Source organism: Rhinichthys klamathensis, unplaced genomic scaffold (assembly GCF_029890125.1).
Source record: "Rhinichthys klamathensis goyatoka isolate OS25496 unplaced genomic scaffold, OSU_Roscu_1.1 h1tg000387l_1, whole genome shotgun sequence".
Lineage (NCBI taxonomy): Eukaryota > Metazoa > Chordata > Actinopteri > Cypriniformes > Leuciscidae > Rhinichthys > Rhinichthys klamathensis.
In genome coordinates this window covers 280,095-303,327 of record NW_026606891.1, presented here as the reverse complement: position 1 = coordinate 303,327, position 23,233 = coordinate 280,095, and the positions used below count along the sequence as shown (strand labels likewise).

Here is a 23,233-nt window from a genome sequence, read left to right as displayed (position 1 = left end):
TCTCGATTTCGTCTGTGCCAGTTTAACTAGCTCTTAATTAAAGCTGCCTTCTCTCGCTCACTCAGACTTACTCGCACAGCGAGAACGAGCCAGGTTACAGCTGCCTGCATAATGACATAATTACCATAGTCGTAAGAACAGTGGCTGTTTAATGTCTGAAGGTATACATGGATATAACACCATGTATCTGCTTCTGAAGAGACAAAAGAACAGATTCAACATCCTTGAGAGACGCAGAAAAACATTTCAGACTGATTAGCTGCTTCCCTGAAGCATCGGAGAAGAACACAAGTTCTGAAATTTTCCTGCCAGTGATTTCCAAATGTGCCATCCCCACTGTAATTACAAGACCATTAACAGGAAGACAAAATCTGTGTTAAACATGGCATTACTCTCTGCGGCTAATAACAGACATGTCATAGATCCCCCAGTTGTGTCAAACTAGCAAACATAATTTTTCTGCCATCTCCACTTGGTCTTGAACCTAAAAAGTCTTTCACTTTATCAAAGTCTGAATTATCCTGCCATATCCGCCTACTGATTTTCTCATCAAACATGGAAATCCAATCAAATTAAAACAAAATCCACAAATGTATGTCAAATTTTGTTACTGAAAGCGTTAATCATGGGGCGAAAAGGGGAGATTGTGTCAGGTGATGCTTGATTGGGGTTGACAGGTGTCAGAATGCTGCTGGTCTCGAACCTGCCGCTGATGGTGATCTCGTCCACGGCATAGTAGCGATGGCGGAAAGGAACTGTTGCCTCTTGAGTGTGGTACTGGCCGTGGAGAAGGATTCTCACATGTGTGGCTCTCACAAACTCTTGTAGGGCGGCACTGTTGTAGAAGTCGTTGTAGCCCGGTCGCAGGTTTGGCTCGGGTGTTAGCATGCTGAAGGTGATATTTCCGCGGGAGTATGGTATATCACTGAAACAAAAGACAAAAAAAAACCTCAATTTAGTTTGCAATTCACCCTTCGCAGGAAGTTTGATTGACAGGCGATCTGACCAATCATAATCTGCCATCCGCCGAATCCGCCATTTTTGTCTGACAAAGCAGTCAGGAGAGTTAGTAGATTAACATCGGTGGATTTGAACTTGAAAAACGGTGTACTGACGTTTTTCCGCGGTTGAAACAACATTCCTTCTGATGTTCATTCATGTTTATTTGATGCTATAAATTAACTAGAAGGAAGAGATGATCGGTTCACGAGCAGCTTTAACTGAGGCTCTACAGCGATCTGTCACGACACATTACAGAGCCACAAAACGGTATTTATTGTATAAATGTCTTTAAAAAATTACAAATTTGAAAGTTGAGAATTTGTTTCATATTAAAAGTAACCTGCTCTGTTCTGTCTGTCAGCGCGTTGTCAGTGTCCTCTTTGCTCCGTGATGTATTTTTCACTGTGTGAGAACATGGTGTGGCATGAGCATGGCATGGCTTGTCGGACATAGCAACAGTAACTAAAGATGGCGGGTCTTTGCGAACGGTCAATTGTTAAATGAGTATACAGGCTCTCTTTAAAACAGTGGTGTCAATCAGACGGTCAGGACCCACTAAGGCAACTCAGCATGCTTCCAATGAGGCTGCAAAATGGCTTAAAATGTGTTAAAATGAAACCAAACAAGCTTTAAAATTACCTGAAACAGCTAAAAATGACGACATATTGTTAATTTTAATTTGTTTCCCCGGTCTTGGAAAACCTAGATCCTTTATATGAAGGAATTTTTAAAGTGTGATTTCAAGACCTGGAAAAGTCATAGAAATTTCTATAATGAATATGAATTTTAAAGTTATGTCAAGCTCTAATATATTTTCTAACAACAAAACATCCCGTAATCACAAAAAAAAAAAAAAAAAAAAAATGGAAATGCATCATGCATTGGTCATAGGTATGATAGAAGGTATGAAATGATTTTTAGCATTTTCGGTGCTTTTTATTTTCGCCATAAGTAAAAGAGTGGCCAGCGTCATTCTTCAGCATTCCCCCTTGGTAGAAAGTAAGCCTTGCAGGAATGTGGATGTGTAAATGATGACAATTTTCATTCTTGGGTGAACTAAACCCTTTAAATTGTTACAAACAGAAAATGTAACCTATATTATCCTACTGACTTATAAAAAAGAAAGAAAAAAAAGAATAAAAATCCTGCGTCTTAAGCTTTGAATGTGTGAGTGATTGAAAGAGACCGAGAACTTCAAGTTTTGACATAGCAGTGTAACACGTTGTCAGGTTGAAAATGAAACACGTCACAAGCTACTGAAATGAACAAACATCAAAGAAATTGGAAAAGCAAAGGTCTTTCCTATGCATCTCAGAACTATTAAGAGGAAATTTCACTAATACAGATTTAAAATATAGTTTGGGGTTTGAAAGGGTGATTTCTTAAAGGGCAGGAATAAATAGGGTGAATAAGAGAGTTCTCAAAGTCTTTCCAGGGGCAGGACAGGTATAGCCCCTGCTGCATTATTCACTCTCAAGAAAGATCCACAGAGCGCTTCTGCACGTTCCAGCCCTAATGCCGGTAGACTTATCCAGGACAAACCTGTGTGAAGAAAAGTATTTTGTCACAATCTTTCTCTCTCTCTTTTCATCTACCTTTGCTCTCTGTGTCTCTCTCTCCCCACATACTCTGATGTGACATGTCTGAAAAATCTAAGTGCAGACCCTTAAGTAACTGGGTCTAAGATATTGTTTGTAAGTAATGTAAATATTCGGACAAGTAAAGTGGTGAAACATCTGGTCAGTAGAACCAAACTTAGCAGGATGCATAGCCTACATTATAAACATATTCATCATGAGCTAACTTAAAATGTAGTGTGTTATGTAGATCAGTGGTTCTCAACCTTTTTTAAACGCCTTCCATTGTCCTTCCCATATAGTTGTTTTCAAACTTTTTATTTAAATGAACAGAAACTGGGAGTATTGATGTACTGAAGTAATTAACCATGATTCATAAAGTGATTCAAGAAAAGAAAAAACAGTTATTGAGTGGAGAAGATGTTTTTAGTTTACATATTGATTTTTTGTGTTTTCTTTCAGTACTTTAGAGCATTTAGAGTTTCATTATTTTATTAATAATGATTGTTTAATTCATAAAGTAATTCTGCGGCACACTTAGACGTTTAGGAACAAGTGGGCCCCGGACCCCTGGTTGAGAACCACTGATGGTATGTGCTTCAATATTGCTTTTCAGATATCAAATGACTGTAGGAAGAATTACTAGAACTCAAAGAACACTCCTCAAGAAGATTTCACCACAGACAGTATGAGGAGAAGGCGACGAACTGCCAGTGTTGAGGGTCATTTACTTTTTTCAAATAACTAGTAAAGTAACGCATTACTACAAACAAAAGAAGCTACTTAATCACATCATTTAAATATGACTTTCACTAATGATTTTGTGAGGGTCAATTATGCATGTTTCTGTATATGTACCATCAAAAAAGACACATGAACTGCAGTTTATCATCATAAATATTTACTATAACCCTCTCAGCCCGAGCCTATTAAAATAACTGTCCTCATTTTCTCTGTATGCATGTGAAACCAGGTGCTTGTGTGGTCCATAACAGCTAAGTCTCTCTGCTGTCTTGATTGAAGCCAAGGACAGCAGAGATCAGATGTGTGCAGCCTGGACCGCAGCCAAGAGCAGCATTTTCCTCCCTATTCTCCTCCTAGATCCTCCAAAAGCTCCTAGACTCCCACTAAATGACAATCCACTGCTTTTATCAAAGTGGGAACTTGTCTCAACCCACTTTGATACAGCTTACCTGGCAGGAATCATTTGTTCAAGGACTGTTATCAGATTCAGAAGCGCCTGTGGATGGACTAACGGACATATATAGTGCATGTGTGTGTGTGTGTGTATACAGTACCTGGGCAACTGTAGACAGTTTACAGAATCAGGACGATCCAAAGGCCCGTTATCCTCCATCCCAAAGTAGCTGCAGTTCTTGGCCAGGAACTGCCAGTCCTTCCATTCTGAGTTCCTGATCGTCTTCCTTTGAATGCGGACTGCTTCGGGCTGAGCGTTGAGGAATTGGAGAATCACGTAGAAAACCTGTAAAGGAAGCATGCAAAATTGACAGAGGGTGAAATATGCATGAAATACTAAACAGCAATGGATTATCTATTATCTGCACAGCAACAGTCAATGCTCCGCTGCCTCCTAAAGCACGCCGGCACTTTGAAGAACAGCTTGAAGCACCGCTTTACTCTTCCCTCTCTCCCTCTGTGGCTTCATTTTGAGGAGTTTTAGAGAAACTGGTTGCAGCTTTGACTAAGTGGACACTTCAAAGTCTGTGTGGTGGTGTGTTTTATCTGGTATTGAGAGGAGAGACTGAGGCAGAGCTGCATAAATCCTCTACTTCTTTACAGCTGGACTCTCTGCTCGGCTTGGCTTAGCCACATGGATGACTGAGCGACTCACTCAGACACACACAAAGGACTTTAGGTCGGCTTTAGTGTATTCAAATGGAAAAGACGCTACCCAGTGTCTGGATTTGAAAAAGCAGCGACACAAATAGACACTAGACAGTGGCGGGTTGAAACTTACTTTAAATCAGTTGTTATCAACCAAGGCCCGGGGCCCACTAGGGGGCCTCTGCAAACTTCCAGGGGCATCCCATTTAGTCTTAAAATGATTTAAATGTTGTTATATTAATTACAATACAAAAAAAAAAAAACCTGCTAAAAATAAAGACGTGTAACTTTAAACTGACATATTTTTGAGTTTATTTATTTTTATTACATGAGTACTTCAGGTACATATCAGCTTAGAATTTAGGGTTTTCGAATATTGTCTTGGACAAATTGAGTCAAAAAGGTTGAGAACCACTGCTTCAAACAATATGGTTTCTTGATTCTCTGTAAAGTAAACTAATATCAAGTTAAACTAACTTTACAGAGCATCAAGAATGAAAACATTATATACTTTAAACTAAATTAATATCAAGATAAACTAAAAACCCTAATAAATACTCGTCTAAATGCACAGCATGAACGAAGTAGGGGTTTTTCAGGCCATTTTTGATGGTCCTGGAACAACATTCCCAACAAGCCACTTATTGGTGGCTATGTACCTGGTACTGTCCGTTCTCCAGATCTATAGTGATGGTTATTCCTTTGTCCAGCAGCGCTAAAGTGGGAAAGATGGAAGAGATCCAGGTGGTTCCGATGTCATTGTCATTGATGTAATGCAGTGGGTGGGCGTCCTGGTTCAGGCGGAGCACTTTGTTATGGGTGGTATCATTGGCTGCATTGGGGATGCAGTACCTCTCCACTAAGGGGTGCACTCTGGGGTGGCTGGCGAGGCAGCGGCATGTGGACTGGGTGTGTAGTTGAGGGAATTGCCCAGCGTACACCTCTTCAATCTCTCTGAAATCCAGAAATGCATGATTTAAAATTGTTCATATCCGTGTTTCTAAACTGGTTTTGCTTCAGCGTCTGATGTTAATGTCCTTTGACCTTATGCTTACCTGTTGGTTAATGTATTTGGATAAAATCTAAAATCCTGCATCCTTCCAATGAATTGATTTGACCCTGGGGAGAAAAAGAAAGGAAAGTCAATGGCCGCTATTGAAGACGGTCTGCAGGATCCATAGCAACTAGTGGATTACCTTATCTGTGTCTTTATTTGAGTTAAAGAGACACTTGCTGCATGGTGGGATCTATTATGCTTATTTACAGTTCTCTGTAAGCATTAATCCCACCGGCAGGATGGACGGCATAGATCCAAGCCTAAACGTGTGGGTCCATCTACATCACCAGATAAGATATAATTCCTTCTGTTCTAATAACTGGCTCTGTTTGAGATGTTATATGGATGTTTGCCCTGAAATCTTTTCATCTTTGTGTGCTGAATCTGTGTTTTATATGAGATATTGTTGCTGTATTTATATAGCACATTTTATTCATAAAAACATGAATTAAAGAAGTTTTCATGCATATATGAAAACACAAGACAAGACATGCCAAGCCAAAGAAACAATTAACATTTATATATAAAGATAAAAGCATTTCATACAGACAATGATGACTTAATAAACCAGTCTGTAGACAAGAAGAGAGATTATTCAATATTAAATGACATGATCGAATAGACATAAATTCGAAAAGACAAGAAATAAAAACGTTGGGGTCTGAGATAATTTATATTTTTGAAAGAAGTCTCTTTTGCTCAGCATGCGAAAAATATGTGGAAAAACCAGTATTGGTGCTAAAAAAAAATGTCTTATTAGTTGTGCTGCTTAATATTTTTGTGGAAACCATGAAAAAAATACAATAATTATTCACTTATTTGAAATATAGTTTTTTGTAACAATGTTCATGTATTTTCTGTCACTTTAGTTCATATATTGATGTCTTTAAAAAAATTAAAAAATTCATAAAACAGTGTGAAATGTGCATATCCTAAATACGACCATAAAAATTCAAATTCGGAAACAGAGAATAAAAGATTCATTACGAAATTTGTATTTTTATGCTCTAGTCAAAAGTTTCAAATGGCATCATGTTTGTCTGAACCCAGCATTGGACTTTAAATCTTGTAAAAAATCCTTCCATGCTTTGTCCACATGAGTTCTACATGAATCAAACAAGCATTTCAGACCCCTGGGCTCGGGATGTAGAGTTTATAATGTGTGCAAAATGGATTACACAGACTGCAACTTTCATGTGAAGCTGTTCTGTGTGTGCATGTTTGACAGTAAATGAGGCATGCTCTCTTTGAAGACTATATGCAGTGGGTTGCTTCCTTGTTCTTCTGTGCCATTTAGGAAACGAGAGACACTAGTAGCAGTGGTAACCAATTTTGTATGCCCTCTAAGAGATTTGGGCAAAATTATTGTCATTTTTGCACTAACAAACACAGCAATGTTGAGCTTAGATTAGAATGACAGCAGAGTGAACTTAAAGAAACTTTAGCAAGTCTATACTATTTGTGGATGTGTATTCAAAACGTGTGTGTCTGTGTGTGTGTGTGATTGTGTGTGCATTTCATTCCCTGGGGGTATTACAGAAATCCCATCTCATCTCATTTATGAGGAGATTATTTGTTGCCATATGGTCACCCCTGACCTATATAAACTCCAACTATGATTAGTTGCAGGCTTATGAATATTTCTATAATGGAAAAATGTAACATGTCTGCAAATTAGTGTGTCCTTTTCTGCACTCAAATCGAGTGATAGGAAACTGTGTGATTCTGTGGAGACATACTGTTGGACGAGGATAGTTACAGCTTTGAAAAAAAGCTAATTCAAATCAAATATATAAATGTGCATATTAAAAACTGAAAGATCAATGTAGAAGTACAGAAATCATTACCGTTAGAACTTCTACCTATCCACAGAGCACTCTCTGAGATGATGTCATCAACAGGTCCTGCTAGGGTTTGTGTGTCCAAAGCTGTGCCATCCTCCTCTAGACCATTCAGGAACAAGCTCACACTTGTGACATGCATCTATGAATTCATCAGGAAAAAGAAGAATGTGATAAACATGTCATTCAATACTGAAATATATTGCTAGAAATAGTATTTCAAAATGTAGTATATTTATATGTAATATTTATGTTTTCTATGGCTGATGATTGTGGATACTCTTCTCAGAAAACGCCCCTTCATCATATTCATATTTGCATGTTCTTTCACAGTCTCCTTTTAAAAAAGGTGCATGGAAATAAGTCAACTAAAAAAATCCATAAGGATGAAGGCAGCGTTAGACTGGAGGATGCTTAAGCTGCTCTCTTTCATGGCCACTGATTGAAAACTGTAGAGAGGCTATTCTTGAAATCTCCAACCGGCCAATGACTTGCTGCTGAGATCTGAAGCAACGTCATAGTGATGTAAATTAATCTTGAAGTGCTTCATCCCATTTACTAGCCCTGCAGACTCTTGGAAGATCTCTGGTACTCCCATTGTTGCTTTTTTCCCCCTTCCATTCTAGTAACTGTTGCTTTGGGACAATAATGAGGTTATTCTTTCAACTGTAGCATCAAAGTGTTTATGACAAAATATTTAAGCAATATCAGACATATAAGATGGTTGTGATTCAGCCCAAAAAGCACAATTGTTATACTGCTTTTATGCAACTGTTCAATAAACAAAAAAGTTAATATTGAGCAATTTTTCAGATGAATGTGACAAGTTAGTTATTTTTTAGCCAACGGAATTAGTTCCAAATAAAACCGACAATCAAGATTAATGTCATCAAGCAACACACACACTGAAGCAGCAACTACAACATTCAGCTACGATCCAAGGAGGCCTAAAATGCCTGGAGACAACAATTCATTAGCATTCCCATTCATGACCTCATGCCGATGCTGATTGGCTGATGGCACCACAAGAATGTGCACAGACCTGAGCCCTTTGCTAGTGATATCCTTAAGCTGTGATGTCCAAGACAGCAGACGGGGGAAAATATTACATTCAAATTCATTTTATACTCTTATATAAATTAGGCACTGATATCTTATAATATAATGAAATATAATTGAATCTAAAACAAATGTTCTAAGAACACAATAATAGCTCATTTTTTAACAGAAAAAAAAGTGTTTTTGCTGCCAGATGGTGTTGTTACCGCATCTAGCAGTAGGGGCTAAAACGCTATGCAAACCAGCCAAATATGGCTGCTTGGTACATTCTGGCTCCACCTGCATTCACTCCAGCAGGAAATTGGACTATACGATTTCAATTGGGAATGAGGGGAATGAGTAATGCACATAATTTGTGCATTACTTTAGTTGTTCTAAATGGGTTTTTGGTTAAATGCCTAAAATAAGGTCTGTGGTTAGTTCAATATATTTTCACATTTTATTCTACAACATAAAACAAAGTAATACCCCACTCATACTTTTTTTAAGCTTCTAAATGTCTTGAAAAAGGCGGTTGCTTACAAGTGACTGAGGCTGGAATTTTCATCCGATTTTGAGCCGAATTTTCACTGCGACTTATTTTCGGGTCGGGCCGATTTTCAGCTTTGTCGTACGTCGTGCAGTGTCCGTGCAGTTTACAGGGAGAAAAGAGGTGATTAACCTCTCCCGACAGGCGACCATCCGAGGACCATTCTGGCATGTCAGAAATTTTGGTCGCTCTTCGTGACTATATCGCACAATAGAAGCAGAGCTACGAACCGATTGCCTAAAACAGTGTTTTTTCCCTCATTGCGCCTGCGCGAAAACAGAAGTTCAACCATTTCATCTTTAATGCAAAAAAAAACACAGCGAGATCTTTAAAGTAACACCAAGTAACTATTCCTCAGCGGTCGCCCTACAGGTTGGAAGCGGAATTGTCCATTACTGCTGTCGTAAATAATTTTGCCTACCGCAGCCTACTGTCGCACGCGCACGCTCGCTGTTTATCCAGCACTGGCTTTGGAATGAACAATGGCAGACATCCCAACTTGCAAGAAGTCATTTCAGGGAGGTATATCTTGACTGGATTGTTGACGGGGGGGGCGGCGGGTGACGGGTGGCGGGTTGACTAGCTTTCGTGAGGCACACTCGCAAGGTCTCTTGCTCTCTCCCTCTCTGCCGTCCTCGCGCTATGTATGTTATGCGCGCAGTATGTTTTGTCTCGCATGCGCGCTCTAGATTCCGGGAGATTTGAACTAAACCCTGGGCATCAGGGAGATGCTATCAATATGCGGAAGACTCCCAGGAGACTTGGGATGTCTGCAATGGCCACAGACAATTTGAGGAAGTGGTGGGGGAAGTGACGTATGCCGTAAAGCAGTCGAATTTTGTAGTTCTTTTTGTGCACGGGGTTACTACCCGAAATCCGAAGTTACATAGTGCCAGTAAAAGCGATACAGACCACGTCAGGCTATGGCAGACGTGTAATTTAACTTATTTTAAGTCGATGTACCATCACAAGGGTCTTGGAAATATATTATAAAGGTTGAAAAACTACATAGTGTTACTTTAAGTTCTGTAGCTATCAAACTAGCTGCAAATTACTGTTGCGTTCGTGTTGCAAAATGGATAAACCATATATCACCCACGTCTTCCAAAGCCACCTGCGATGTAGCGACATCGTGCCTCTTTTATTAATTTGTTAAACAATGTTCATGTTAAACAAGCTGTTTTTGAAATAGCCTAAAGCTGTTTTTAATTTTCATTGATGGCTGATTATTGCAGTATTCGAACATACTATAATTCGTTATATATTCGACCTAAATGTTTTTAGATAATTTTCAATGAGTAAGCAAGCTTCTATCTAATCTTTTATTATTATCCTTTCCTTGCAGTGTCAGTTATGCGGTGATGCGCTGTGAAATTATTGCGTGGCAAATTAATTCTAATAGCATATCAATAAAAGTTCCTCATAATGATAATAATAATACAGTAATACTAATAATAATTTAATACATAAATTGGAAACGCTAAATCCTCTTGATATTGATAGCTGATAATGCTTGTTTTGACAATATCTGGATACATGATGCATGGTCTATTGGCGCACGGGGGTTTATCGCAGTCAAGTCGCAGCTCGACGTTCGGAACTTCGGACCGTATAGTGTGAGTGCACGTTTGCAGATAAATCGTGAGCTTTGGCTTTACATCGCACGAGATCTACTCGCTCAGTGTGAGTAGGTAACCTTGCTGAAATCGCAAAATCACGCAAAACAGGAAAACTTACCTACTCATTAATACTTTGTTGTTTTCTTTGTGCTCTTACAAATTATTTTAACTAAAACTTTCCAACTTGTAGATTTGAAAGAAAAATTTAATATTTTTTTGGAAGCTTTAGTGGTGCCTACGTTGAAGTCGCATCCATGGTGTAATGGATCTAGCCTAACTTTAGCTTTTTACTTCTGGAAATTGTATTTAGGCTTCAAAATTCATAAAAGTTGTGATATTTTGTGATTATCTTGATCAACAAAACATGTAAATGTCATTATATTTAGTTGGTCACAGAGCTAATTTTCTGCAATAATCCAAAGCCAATGAAAAAATCCTATTGGCTTTTTGTCGAGGGAATCAAGGTAATGCTTCATGTTACAGTACGTGGCTTTTTATCCCAATGCGTCTTTTAAATGTCTTGAAAAAATGGTAAGAACCATGATATATGAATATGATATTCAAAAGCCACATAATACTGCTCTTCTGAGGTTTTTTTTTTTTTTTGCCCATTTTTATGAGCTGATAATAATGTCATTATCAACCCCGGCATGTTTCTTTTAAAGGTGGAGAACAAAAGTCCTTTCTGTTTTGAACTACTTGTGTCCAAAGTCAAGCTCATGTTGTGTTTGAAATTCATGTGCAAAGTGTGTGTTTGTGTGTTTGGTCACTGGTCTGACCTGTCTGGAACGCTGCCTTATGAGATCAACTGGTGTGGAGGTGGTTTCAGCTCTACAGCAGATTAATAACTGGACGTTCTTTGGAGCTCTTAGTAACGTACTAATCAGCAGGTGCTGACATCTTAAAAGCTCCTCTCCGCTTTCAAATTGAAAAAGGGATATTTAATCTGCAGAGGGATTTACCAGAATGTGCAACAAATTTATACCATTATTTATATAACAATGGCTATTTAGCAAAGGTCCAACTAGCAGCAGACAGAAACTACGGCTGAAACGAACAATAATTTATTCCTAAAGTATTGTGGTTTTACGTACAGTATGCACAAAAAACAATATATATATATATTGGAAATGGTGGAAACCGTACTTAAATTTACAGTGTAAACTGTGGGAAACGACAATACTACGATACAACAACACCCTAAAAACACAGAGCCAAATGTGTTTTTTTTACACTAGCTGACATTAAGAAACAGTAGTTCTGCACAACAAGGTCTTTAAAAGGATCACATAATGGAAAAGGCAAGCTAATCATTCTTCATCATTTGAAGAGAAAGATTGAAACTAGCAAAAACAGCTTGTTGAATGGGTTCAACACTTTAGACAATTAGCAGTGAAGTCATGAGAAGGAAACTGATTATTACACTTTATATTAGACTCAATAGCAAACTCGCAGCCCATAAGATTTGCCTCCAATGGTTTAAATGAAAGCAAAAAATATCAGGAAGAAAGATGGAAAAACCTGGGGGGGGAAATAATAATAAAATATAACCTCTTTAAACTGAAGCAGACCGTCTGACACGAGATTTATGAAATACTTAAAACCCTTTTCATGTGTTAAAGAAAGACAATTTAGCCAACAGGGAAAACAACAGGGCACAATCTTTCTAAAATCTATCTAACTGGGAGCTTTTTATATCAGTGATTTCATAATTCACACCAAAAACAATGTTGTGATCTTTGGGCTTGAACCATAAAGCAGGGCTAGATACAAGCTTAACCTGAAGCCAAGTCGTCTGCAGCAGCGTGAGTGACAAACCATTCCATGATAAAGCCCTTTCCATTTCGGCACTGGAAGAGCTGTCAGGGCCTCTAGAAATATTCCACTCTGGATGAGGGTATCAGCGCGAGCAATCCTCCTCTTTTAACGCTGATACCTGCCGGAGCCCTGCCCTTCTATCTGAATGCACACTCTCTCCCGCCACCTCATACACACTCACACATACATAACCGCAAACATGTGAGATGTTTTATTTATGGCTTATAGCAAGGCCTCCCTGTGATTCTTATCATTTAAATGAAGTAAAAAGGTTTTCATATTTGTAATTTGTTACATTATCACATGTTTCATAATGCACCGAGGGGCCAGTGTAGTGATGTGAAATATAACTAGCACAGACAGGAAGTTTGCAGCATTGCTATTGATGCCAGGGCTTCTCTTCACTGTCCACCATTACAGCGCGAGGAAAACTGATGAAAAGCCAATTTCAGCTTTATCACATTAACGCAGCCATGAGAGAGAAACATTTGTTCTACTCAAGTACACTAAAGATACAATTACCAATCTCACATATACATGTTTTATATCAGCCTTCTTTCTCCTGCTGTGAGGATGGCAACAATATATTAAGACTAGCATGACAGTTTATTTAAGAAAAGAAAATTGTCTCTGTGGTGCTTGAGAAGTCAGAAATATATAAGGCAATGTGTCAGGGCTTTTAATAAAGGTAATAACTCTTGAGAGGCTATGCTTTACACAGAAAGCATATCATGAGATTTTCTTTGACACAGTTTACTGTGTCTGAATGGAACAGGAATTATTTTAACCAACTAGGTTTTCAATACAATGTATTATTAGTATAGTTTCTACAGTTAGAGTTATGTGTCAGTAAAAAAGAAAAAGAAAAAATATGCTGAGGAGGACCCAGGCAGAAAATAGCAGCAGATATGCGTTTATTTATTTATAGTTCCTTTCATATTTTTGTTTGTTCCATATTGACACCGTAATGATTAGGCTATAGCATAAAATACTAATTCTGATTACCAAATGCTCAAGCAGTGACTATCCATTACAGAACAGACTAGAGTGTGCAATGGATACGACTGCAACTTTGACATTTTAAACTAGGAAATTAGTAAATATTCATAAACCCCACTGTCTAACATATGGCATAATTGTTTTACTGGAAGCTGTTTGTTTTTACAGCATCATTTATGGTCTTCCTGCTGGGAAAATTACTGATGCAGGAATACCTAGATTTGTGGTGAGTTACATTCTTTTTATATCAAGATAATGATTTCAAGTAGACTGTTTCTTGAAAACATGACATTTACAAGCAATTTACAAGTGCAAATGTTCCTAATTGATCCGGTTGTCATTAAGGATATTAATCAAACATGCTCTCTCACCAGTGAGCGAGGAGGGTGAATTCAATGTAGCTTCAATGCAACAATGGAAAGACCAATATCTGCTGTAAAAGTGATTTTCCAAAAGAGATTTTTCCTGTTATCTCCCTTTTCTCTTACTTGTGTCTGCCTCTAAAAGTAATAGAAACATTATGCAAATCGATGGCTATAGGCCTACTGCTAATGCACAAAGTAGTTGCACAAAATGCTCTCCGAGAAGCCATAACAAAAGGTAAGGTTTAAGACAATCCACCAGCAGACCAATAAATATACATTTATGCCAGTGTCTTTGCTTTTTTATATAGTGGTGTTTGCTAAGGAAAGCATCACCATTACTATATTGCTTATTCTGATTACTTGAACTCATTTGACTCGTGTGAACCAACTCCTGGTTCGTGTTGAAATGTAATATGTAGGATTAGGAGTTTGTTCAAATGTGTCATATATATAATGCATTATAGCCCTTCAAAAGCATGGGATGTTAAAGCAGTTAAAATGTTGATATAACCTTTATGGAATTGAAAATCAGACCAAGTAAGTGAGCACATACATCATTCACTTGCAAGATTACCAGTCCTGAACAACCATCAAAGTAAAATAACCAAGCCCACATTTCATGTAGCCTCTCATTATTTATTACCTCCAAAGATGAAATATATAATTGAGCCAATGTCGTGCATATGTGATGTTTTCTGTTTGATGAATTGCCGTTTATTTAGAAATGCCGGAAATGTTTAACATGCCGGCGCATTTTAGCGCCTGACTTATTGCCGTCCGGCCTTATTTATGTAGTGCGCTGAGTGCTGGTGTGTTCATATGACTTTGCTGTACACTTTACAGATTGTGGATGCAGGGGCAGCGTGCCACGAGCTACCCATCCATCTCCTGACAGGCTTCAGATCCAGGACTGTACACTTCATTTTTTCCTCTACCCATCCCTCTCGCGCCTTTCACTAGCAATAAACACATGCTAACCAGGCAGAAGGGCAGTGGCAGCTAAACAGAGGAGACATAATCAGCTCCGCCACATCTGCAAAGAGCCGCGACCCCGCAGCTATGACAGATTACACTAGGACTCTGTTGCAGCCACACAATGCATTTGATCTGTCTGATCAACACGGACGATTTCCGGGATGGCACTCGCCCTGTGGCCGTACGCCCGTCTTTCATTGTTACTCACGCCTGGTCTGAGAGACATAATATACAGTGAAATTCCGCATATCAACTTATGGCCATTACCAGTTTCGCAGGGAGCTCTGCCACTCAGCATTGCCCTTTTTGATTTATATCCATCAGCCGCTGATCTTCTCTGACTTTAATCTGAATAAAGACTCCTGTGAAAACTTGCCAAGGAAAGCCTATCTCTGGGTGAACGTTTAATTCCGTCTGACATTGATGCGCCGAAACACATATAAACGCCTCGACGGACCAGATTAAACAATGCTCTGTTCGTCATTGCTGCTGGTTCTCAAAAGGGCCGTGCATTTTCCTTTCGATACGACACGTAATTTAAACCAGTATATTCATAAGCACTGCGAGAAGTGCCGCCCATGTCCTGAAGAAGTCAACTCCAGGAGCTTACAGCAGCAAAGACTCTAATTTCCTGTCAACACTTTGGGGTGATTTATTCACCACTCATGGCCTCCGGTGCCCGTAGACAGTGAGCTGGGGAAAGGTGGAAGCTCTCCTTGCCTCCATCCACCTTGTTTCACCTTCACTTGCGCTGCCAATCAGTCTCCATCACTCTGGGTGGCATGAGAAGCTCTGAAAGGTCAGCTGACCCGCTGCCAGCTCCCCTGCCAGAGCCAGAGGGCAGCCTGATAGCAGTGCTGATGTCTCCCTTTGCTTCAGATTGACTCCTGCGCCTCGACAAAGTTTATTCACAGCAAACCTTTATCTAAAGATAAACATCATGACATCATGATATTCGAATGTATATTTTCCATTTTTTGATCTAGATTTTCAGTGTTTTATTGTGTAAAGCAATGAAAAATAAGCTGCAATCACTGCTCACAACAACAAGAAGTGAGGGCTTTGAGTCTATTTGTGTTAAAGACTATTACTAAACATATACTGTGAAAGCGAGCTGCCTACAGGCCTTTATTATACTGCATGATCTTTTTTTCCCTCACACAGATAGTTTGACTCGAGGCAGCCAGCTACCCTTTGCCAACCCCACCACCTCACCCCGGTTTTAGTGGTCCTCTGGCTCAAGGGGCCCTGGGCCACAGGCTGGCTGGCCTACTTATCTTTGGGTGGGGTGAAGTTCATGCAGGGTGATGAGGCATGTGCACATTCGGGTTAAGAGCTTGAGACTCGGCAGCTCTTGGCCAAAACAAATGTCCCCGGAGAACGAGTGTCTACCACAGTGCAAGCCTCTGCGATCGAAATGCCACGGCCAAGGCCTAGACCCTTGTGGAAGCTCTAATTGTGCGTGAAAATGTTCATTAACTTGTGGAATTCTCACGAACTTCGAACAGCCAAAGACAACATATAAACAGCCACAAGAGCGCAGTTTCGGAACACTTCCCCCAGGAGCTGGAGAACATACTGTTATTGGGCACGTGCCCTCTCAGATTTTTGAGCCAAGTGAATTTTTAAGGCTATTTGACCAAAAAATTATTTGAATGTTTGAAAATAAAGTAAACATGAGGTCAAATTCGCAAAATTTTGCAGGTAAAAAAGGTGCATTGTACTGTCAATAGCATAGTGATGTATAAAGCACAGTTCACACTTGAAGTCACTTTCTAACCAAGCAGCTTTCTGTAGGTTAACAGGGCGAATTTGTGTGACCAAGTTGAACCCATTGCAAAATCTGTGTGGGGAGATCTTTCGCCCTCATGCAAATTGCAATCATGTGGATTCCTATTGAAATTACAGAATTTGCCCCATGAAAATTTGCAGAACAACGGTAAATGTCATTGCACCTTTACACGATTATTGAAGAAAAAACATACACACCTAAATTTGCTCAGTGCAATCAAGTCCAGTCTTTTATTTAACATAATTGCATATTCAAGAATATATAATATTCAATGCTTTTTAACTGTTCAATAAATAACAGGATAATATTGAGTTGTATAAAAAAAGCATTTGACATTTCTAGTTTCTTGTCTATTTTTGCTCAGCCAAAAAAAAGGTGCAAATGAAGTCAAGCAGAATTAACTGTTGCAGGTCTCTGAGCAACACACAATCAAGAGTTGAGTTGATCAATTCAGTTCAGTTGTGTAACATAGGGTGAACTGAAAAACAAAGGAGAGCTGGATCCAAATGCAGTCAGTTTATTGACAAAAATAAAAATAAACAAATCAAACACAAAGGCCAGAGAAACAGGACCAGACTGAGTGCACCAAACATAACATCCATGTAGGAATAAGACTCGACAAGGAACGCAAGAAACACTGGTTTAAATGCACAAGGGGTAATTGTCAAACAAGACACACCTGGGGAAAAATCAAATAACTAATCAATAAGAAAAACTACAAAGGACTACAAAACATGGCGCAGAACAGGAAATAACATAAAAGTCCACACAAGACCAGGGGAACACAGGCTGGGATCATGACAAGTTGAGTGACTGATTCAAATCTCACACTCATAAAGACAGGGATGTGTTTGTCTTTTTTAAAGAATCAGTGTTTATTTAACGAATCCATTCATTTAATTATTCAATTAATCACTTGTAGAGATAGTCACTTGTTCGACATGTGAATGAATTGATGTTTGTTTTTAAATTAATCGGCTTATTCAACAACTCAAATGGATATCAATTCCAAGAACGCAAAGAACGGACTTGCGTTCTAGTTGGAGACCGGTCTTGCCAGACGACCTTGAAAGAATGAACCCGGAAGGACGAGAGGACACAAAACGCATCCTTGTGAGAATTAGATATGCTGTGATCTTGTTGCTCAACTGACCGTCCCAGTATTTTATAAGTACTGGCTAATGCACAATAAATACAAAATAACAACCGATTAAACCAATTCTTTCATATTATTATAGACATTATTTTCATAATTTTATATCTTTTTTTATTTTCAGCTTCTAAATAGAAAAGAAAACTGATTATGGGTTTTATTTCAGCTTCTAAATGGAAGAATCTTAGTAACTCAGGCGTAACTCAGTTCTGTTTGACACAGGCAAGGTCTCTACTTGGCATCACAGCAGCTTTTTAAATTGTAACCAAACACGAGATCTGAAAGTTAGAGCAGAGACAAAACAATGGTTGTGACACGGATACCCTATAATGGACAAGATGTAGATGTGATAATGTCCACTTCACCAGCAAAGAACTGCATCAAAAGAGTCCCAACCTTTATATGCAAGAACAATGAAGTTTTAAACATTTATAAGAGCAAGTTTTGTCATGACAGGTACCTGACACGCATTGATATGATAATTCAGATTTACATTGAGGAACTGCTGTAATCACTGCTCCTCCTTGGCATTTACATTTTCAACTTTCCCTCTTCGACGACTCTTTTCATGTGTCAGCTAATCTGTGATACGTTCACGGTTTTGAACTGACGTGCAAAGAGAGACAAAAAGAACACCGTTGTACTTTTCCTCCCTGACGAGTCTTATGCCACTCGATACTTGCTTGATCTCAATTATGACCCATATCTTCAGAGAGACAAATTACTCACAATAAGCAGTGGAACAAACAACTGACAGGAGCCCACTGTCGCTCCTCATCGTCATCCGGGCAGGCAGCATAAAAGGCATATCAGTCTTCTCTAGCTTCTCCTCCTCTGTTGCTCTCACTCTCCTCTTAAAGTAATGACTATGGACAAGCACCTACAGATCAACTCCTCTTTTCTTTTTTCCTGAAGCCTTTCTAAATGCTGTAATGTTGTATTCCGTTTGAGTGCTTCTTTTTTCCTCCGCTCTCTTTATCTTGGAGTTTCCTTTGACTATAGAGGCTTCCTCCACAGACGGCAGAAAGACAGCTACCTGTCAGGTCGCTTAATTATTTGGCGGTCTGCTTTTTACAAAACCATACTGGCAGACAGTAGCCGAGTAAAAGACAACAAATAATCTCAAACTGACCCTGAGGGAATGTGAAAGTAAAGTGATAGCGATTATGCTAAAAACCCAGGCTTACCTGTATATTATAGTCTTATATTCCAGATTATAATTGTTCAAAGTAGGAGGAAAAAGCAAGGGGTAATTATGATGTATTACAGACAAACAACATGTAAATCTAAAGATAACGGCATGGATGGTTTTGGATGGTCAACCACTCCAGTTAATTTTCAACCAAGGGTACTTGACTTTTGCTTTGTTGAACCTATAAAACAAAAACTGACTTAAAATAAAAATATTAATAGTGTCAATAAAATCAAATTTAAATGACGACGTGTATTTTGTATAGTACCTCTCAACATTGTGGTAGATATAATTAATTAGAACAAATTAAAAGTTAAATCGAATCATTATTTTTTGTCGATCATCTATCTTTCAGTCCATGCTGTTATCAGTTGATGAATGAACCAAACTTTGTAATGTGCCTCCTATCCAATAAATCACTGTAAACTTTGTGCTTTGTTACTTTTAATATAAAAAAGTCTCAGTTTTCATATTCTGTCAATTTTATTATGGAATCCAAACTATACAATTTTTTGGCCCTCTTTAATGTGGCGTGACAGATCATTGTAGATCATCTCAGTTCAAGCGAAGCGGCAGCGTGGAGTGCACGTGAATGGGATCATCTCTCTTTGCTTTACTTTATAAGTTACAGCATGAAATAAACATGAAGGAACATCAGAAGGTATGTTGAAAGATACAGTACAACTTCCCAAAATCCGTAGCAGTCTCATGTAATCGCTCAATCAGTGTTTCAACCATGGAAAGACAACAATGAAACAGTCTCGTAATGTTACATTTTACCTCAGAGAGGCCATAAAATGTCCATAAACTCGATAGTTAGCTACAAAAAAATTAACTCTAGAGAGGATAATTTTGCTAAATATATGCACTATATTACATAATCATTGTATTTTTACTTAAACTGTTCTTCAATATTTCATGTGTCATGTTTTATGACAGACAACATTTAAATGTTTATATTAAAAAAATAAGTAAAAACATAATAATGTAATTTAAAAGTTATTATAAAGTTGTTATGATAAAACCTTCCTAATGTATACCTTATGTATAATTTAAATGTAAGTAGTATACAAGTTAGTTAATTTTAACCTTTATTGTTAATGTACCAACTGGGGTTCCCTAGTTTACATCATTAGTTGAGAGATTTTTTTTTTTAGAAAATTTGCCATGTACTATATCTGATACATACCCCAATTAATTAATAACAAATTGAATTGAATCAAAATCAGAATCAAATCAAATCACAAGCTTGTGAATCGAAATCGTAAATTGTCAAATTTGTGTCAATACATAGTGACCCTATTGGTCACTGAGGTCGACTAGTAAGTTTATGCTGATTTTTTTTATGCTTAAACACAGACTTCTCAGACAGGGGTTTCCTAGGATATAGCCTAACCTTTCAATAGGATAAGTGACAGAAATTCAACATAAATAGGCTTTTTACAATCATAGTCATAACAAAAAGCTCTCTGCCATGTTCTCATGCTCTGCCAATTTTCACCTACATAATACATTTTAACACAATTGCATAATCTGTAATCTCCATTTTTTTGTAAGGACTACAATATTTCAATGCAATAAAGAGTTTTGCACAGTCAAAAGGGTCTAAATCGATTTTAAAAAAGATGCGTAAAGGGCAGATGCATAATACATTTATATCTTTGTTGAATAGTTACAAACATACATGATGAAAAAAACTGAAACCAGATACTTCGACTATGTCAGTAATAGCCCTCCGCAAGTAGACCACCATGAAGAGTTAAGGCTGAAAATAGGCTAATTTTGTCCCTGGAATACAGTGACCGGCCTGCAGTTTAAATTCCTAATGGGCACAGAGAATATATCTTATATAGTCCAAGTCAAGGCTGTCGCAGGAAGGGAACATATTACCTCTGAATTTGTGGGAAGGATCTCATTATCATAATAATGTTTTTTGTCCCAGAAGTCAACCTGCTATTCATAATCTGAACGATTGCAATTTAAAGCCATAATAATCACTACTATTGTAAGGTAATACTCTCCACAGACAGAGCACTCTGTTTCCTGATGCTGGCCAAGTTTATCCTCTACTCTTTCTCCTCTCATTTCTGACTCAGAGATACAGGCAGCCATTCGCAAAGCTGAACCCATTCGCAAAGCTGAACAATGCCAGAGAGCCAGTCCTGATGGGGCTGACTGGTACTTTGTCTGTGCAAAATGCTTAGAAAGCCGAGAATGAAACATGACCCAGCAATTCCAAGTTTTTGTGCTCTTCATATTTGCATCGCTGCATTGCATTGGATGTGGATCATTCTTTGAAAACAAAGGAGAGGCAAAAGCAGCGGAGTATTTCTGACAGGAATGAAGCAGGAGCGACTGGGCCTGGTGTGTGTGTTGATATGTATTCAGAGCGGGGTGTGTGAGGGGCTGACCTGCTCTCTTCCCCCTTCCTGCCCTCACAGCTGCAGGAAAGCAGATGTTTACCACTGTAATTAACGCCTTCTATTCATGCATCTTGTCCAAAGTGGAAATCTGTTGTGACATGGGTTCAGTGAGAACCTGCTGCGGGTTCTCTCGACACAATATTAATATCAATATTTTCCAGCAGCTAATTACCTCAGATTTGAATGGAGCGTGATTTAGTGTTGCCAGAGCAACACTACATGACACTTGACTAAGCTTATTATCTATTTTTTCTGCAGTGCTAGAAAAAAATATTAATCAACACTGTCAGCTCAGCAACATATATTTTAAAGTACAATACATTCAAATAATCTTAATCACATCAAGTGCCTTAATGTGTAAATATATATATTTATATATATATATATATACCACCTCTGAAACCACTTTGTCAACATAACCAAGGCCACAATAACATCACAGCTATCTAAAAGCAATCCAAACAAATCCTGAGATGAATAAAATCAAGTCCTGCCCTACTTTCCAATATACCAAGAGTAAGAGAATAGAAACATGCTGCCTACCTGTAGAGCCATGTGTGTCCAGTGGCCAATGCTAAAGTGACCTGCAGTCTTCATACTTATGGAGAGGTTTTGTCTGCTCTGAATGCTGTGGTGGATCTGAATGTCTTCTTCCGAGACTGTCACCAGAAGCACCAGTCTGCCCATCGCGCTCTTTTCGATTAAAGTCCTGCACATTAGGAAAATAAACATTAATGATTGGATGAGACCAATTTAGGTATTCAAAACATGCACCATAGAAGAATATCCAACATTTTGCATTGCATAAATACATCTTTATATTAAGCCCTTCATAACATTTCAGATAGGCTAGAACAGTGAAAGACATTAGTAAACAATCAATAGCTACACCTTTAAAAGATCGGCTATGAAAATCCAACAACCCTCTTTTACTAGGAAATTCCTTGCCATCTGAAATGAACATCACTCTGACATTTATACATGTTGCATCAATATTTTCCATTTGCCTTTTCTTGTTACTCAAAAACACCCTCATACACTGTCATATGAAACACCATTACAGACGTTTTACGGGAAACGGCAGCATTTACGAACACAGGCCACCGCATCCAATAAATCATAAAGCATTTGTACTCAGGTTGCGGCTGGCCCCGGAGTCAGAAACATCTCACCTATAGCCAAGCTTTGCTGCCTGCTCCACTTGCAATTAGGCCAGGCTTCTCAAGGGAAGGCAACGTTTTAGTATTCAATATGTCTAGTAAGGCAAGTGTTCCAAAAAACTACGTCTGAGCAGTGTATATTTTTATGTCATATTACCAAGGGGATCTTAGGCAAGGTATTAAACACAGGACAATTAATTCACTATAAGAACAGAATAAACACGCACGCCTGTTGACTCTGTCTCGCGCCACTTCAAGGAGAGAACGCGTCGGATGAACAGCCTTGACCGCACAGACTCACTTATTTATTTTTCAACACTACACGCTGGTGGCTTTCTCTCTCTTTTCATGCTCTGCACTTGATATAAAATGCTGAAACAGTTGTTCTTCTTCTATAGCCTGTCTGACTCCATCCTTTCATCCCATCACCCACTTTCAACTATATCATTTTCTGTGCAGTGGAAAAACAAAGTGGCCTTTGAGTTGATGCTTTTTTGTCAGAGCTCAGGAAACACTGTGGCAATTTCATTTCATTGATCTAAAACTGGCCACAGCTGGTCTTGCCGGAGCAGAGCAAACAGGGCTCAGAGCTTTTTCAACTTGGCAGGACTCCTCACAGAATGTATTCCATGTACTAACATGGTTTCAAAGTGGAGATACAACAGAGGAAATGTCTGAAAATGAGGTGAGGACAACTAACAGCTGAGTGGGGATCAACTACACAGGAAAAGCTATTTTGAATAAAACCAGCTCTGGCAAGGCGAGCGGTCGAGCTAATCCATATCGGGTTTAGATCATACAGCGGTGTTCTAACAAGTCATTCTTTT

General features: G+C 38.6%; 1 protein-coding gene across 1 annotated transcript in view; it reads right to left on the bottom strand.

The window, feature by feature from the left end:
* The window catches only part of ush2a (Usher syndrome 2A (autosomal recessive, mild)), a 236,098-nt gene that overhangs the window by 210,148 nt on the left and 2,717 nt on the right, over nucleotides 1-23,233 (bottom strand). The window contains exons 3-8 of the mRNA XM_056234074.1: nucleotides 21,790-21,955; nucleotides 7,329-7,464; nucleotides 5,480-5,543; nucleotides 5,084-5,378; nucleotides 3,878-4,062; nucleotides 704-925 (exon numbers count right to left, since the gene is read on the bottom strand). Coding sequence (XP_056090049.1) covers nucleotides 704-925; nucleotides 3,878-4,062; nucleotides 5,084-5,378; nucleotides 5,480-5,543; nucleotides 7,329-7,464; nucleotides 21,790-21,955 — 1,068 coding nt within the window. The remainder of the gene's footprint in view (nucleotides 1-703; nucleotides 926-3,877; nucleotides 4,063-5,083; nucleotides 5,379-5,479; nucleotides 5,544-7,328; nucleotides 7,465-21,789; nucleotides 21,956-23,233) is intronic.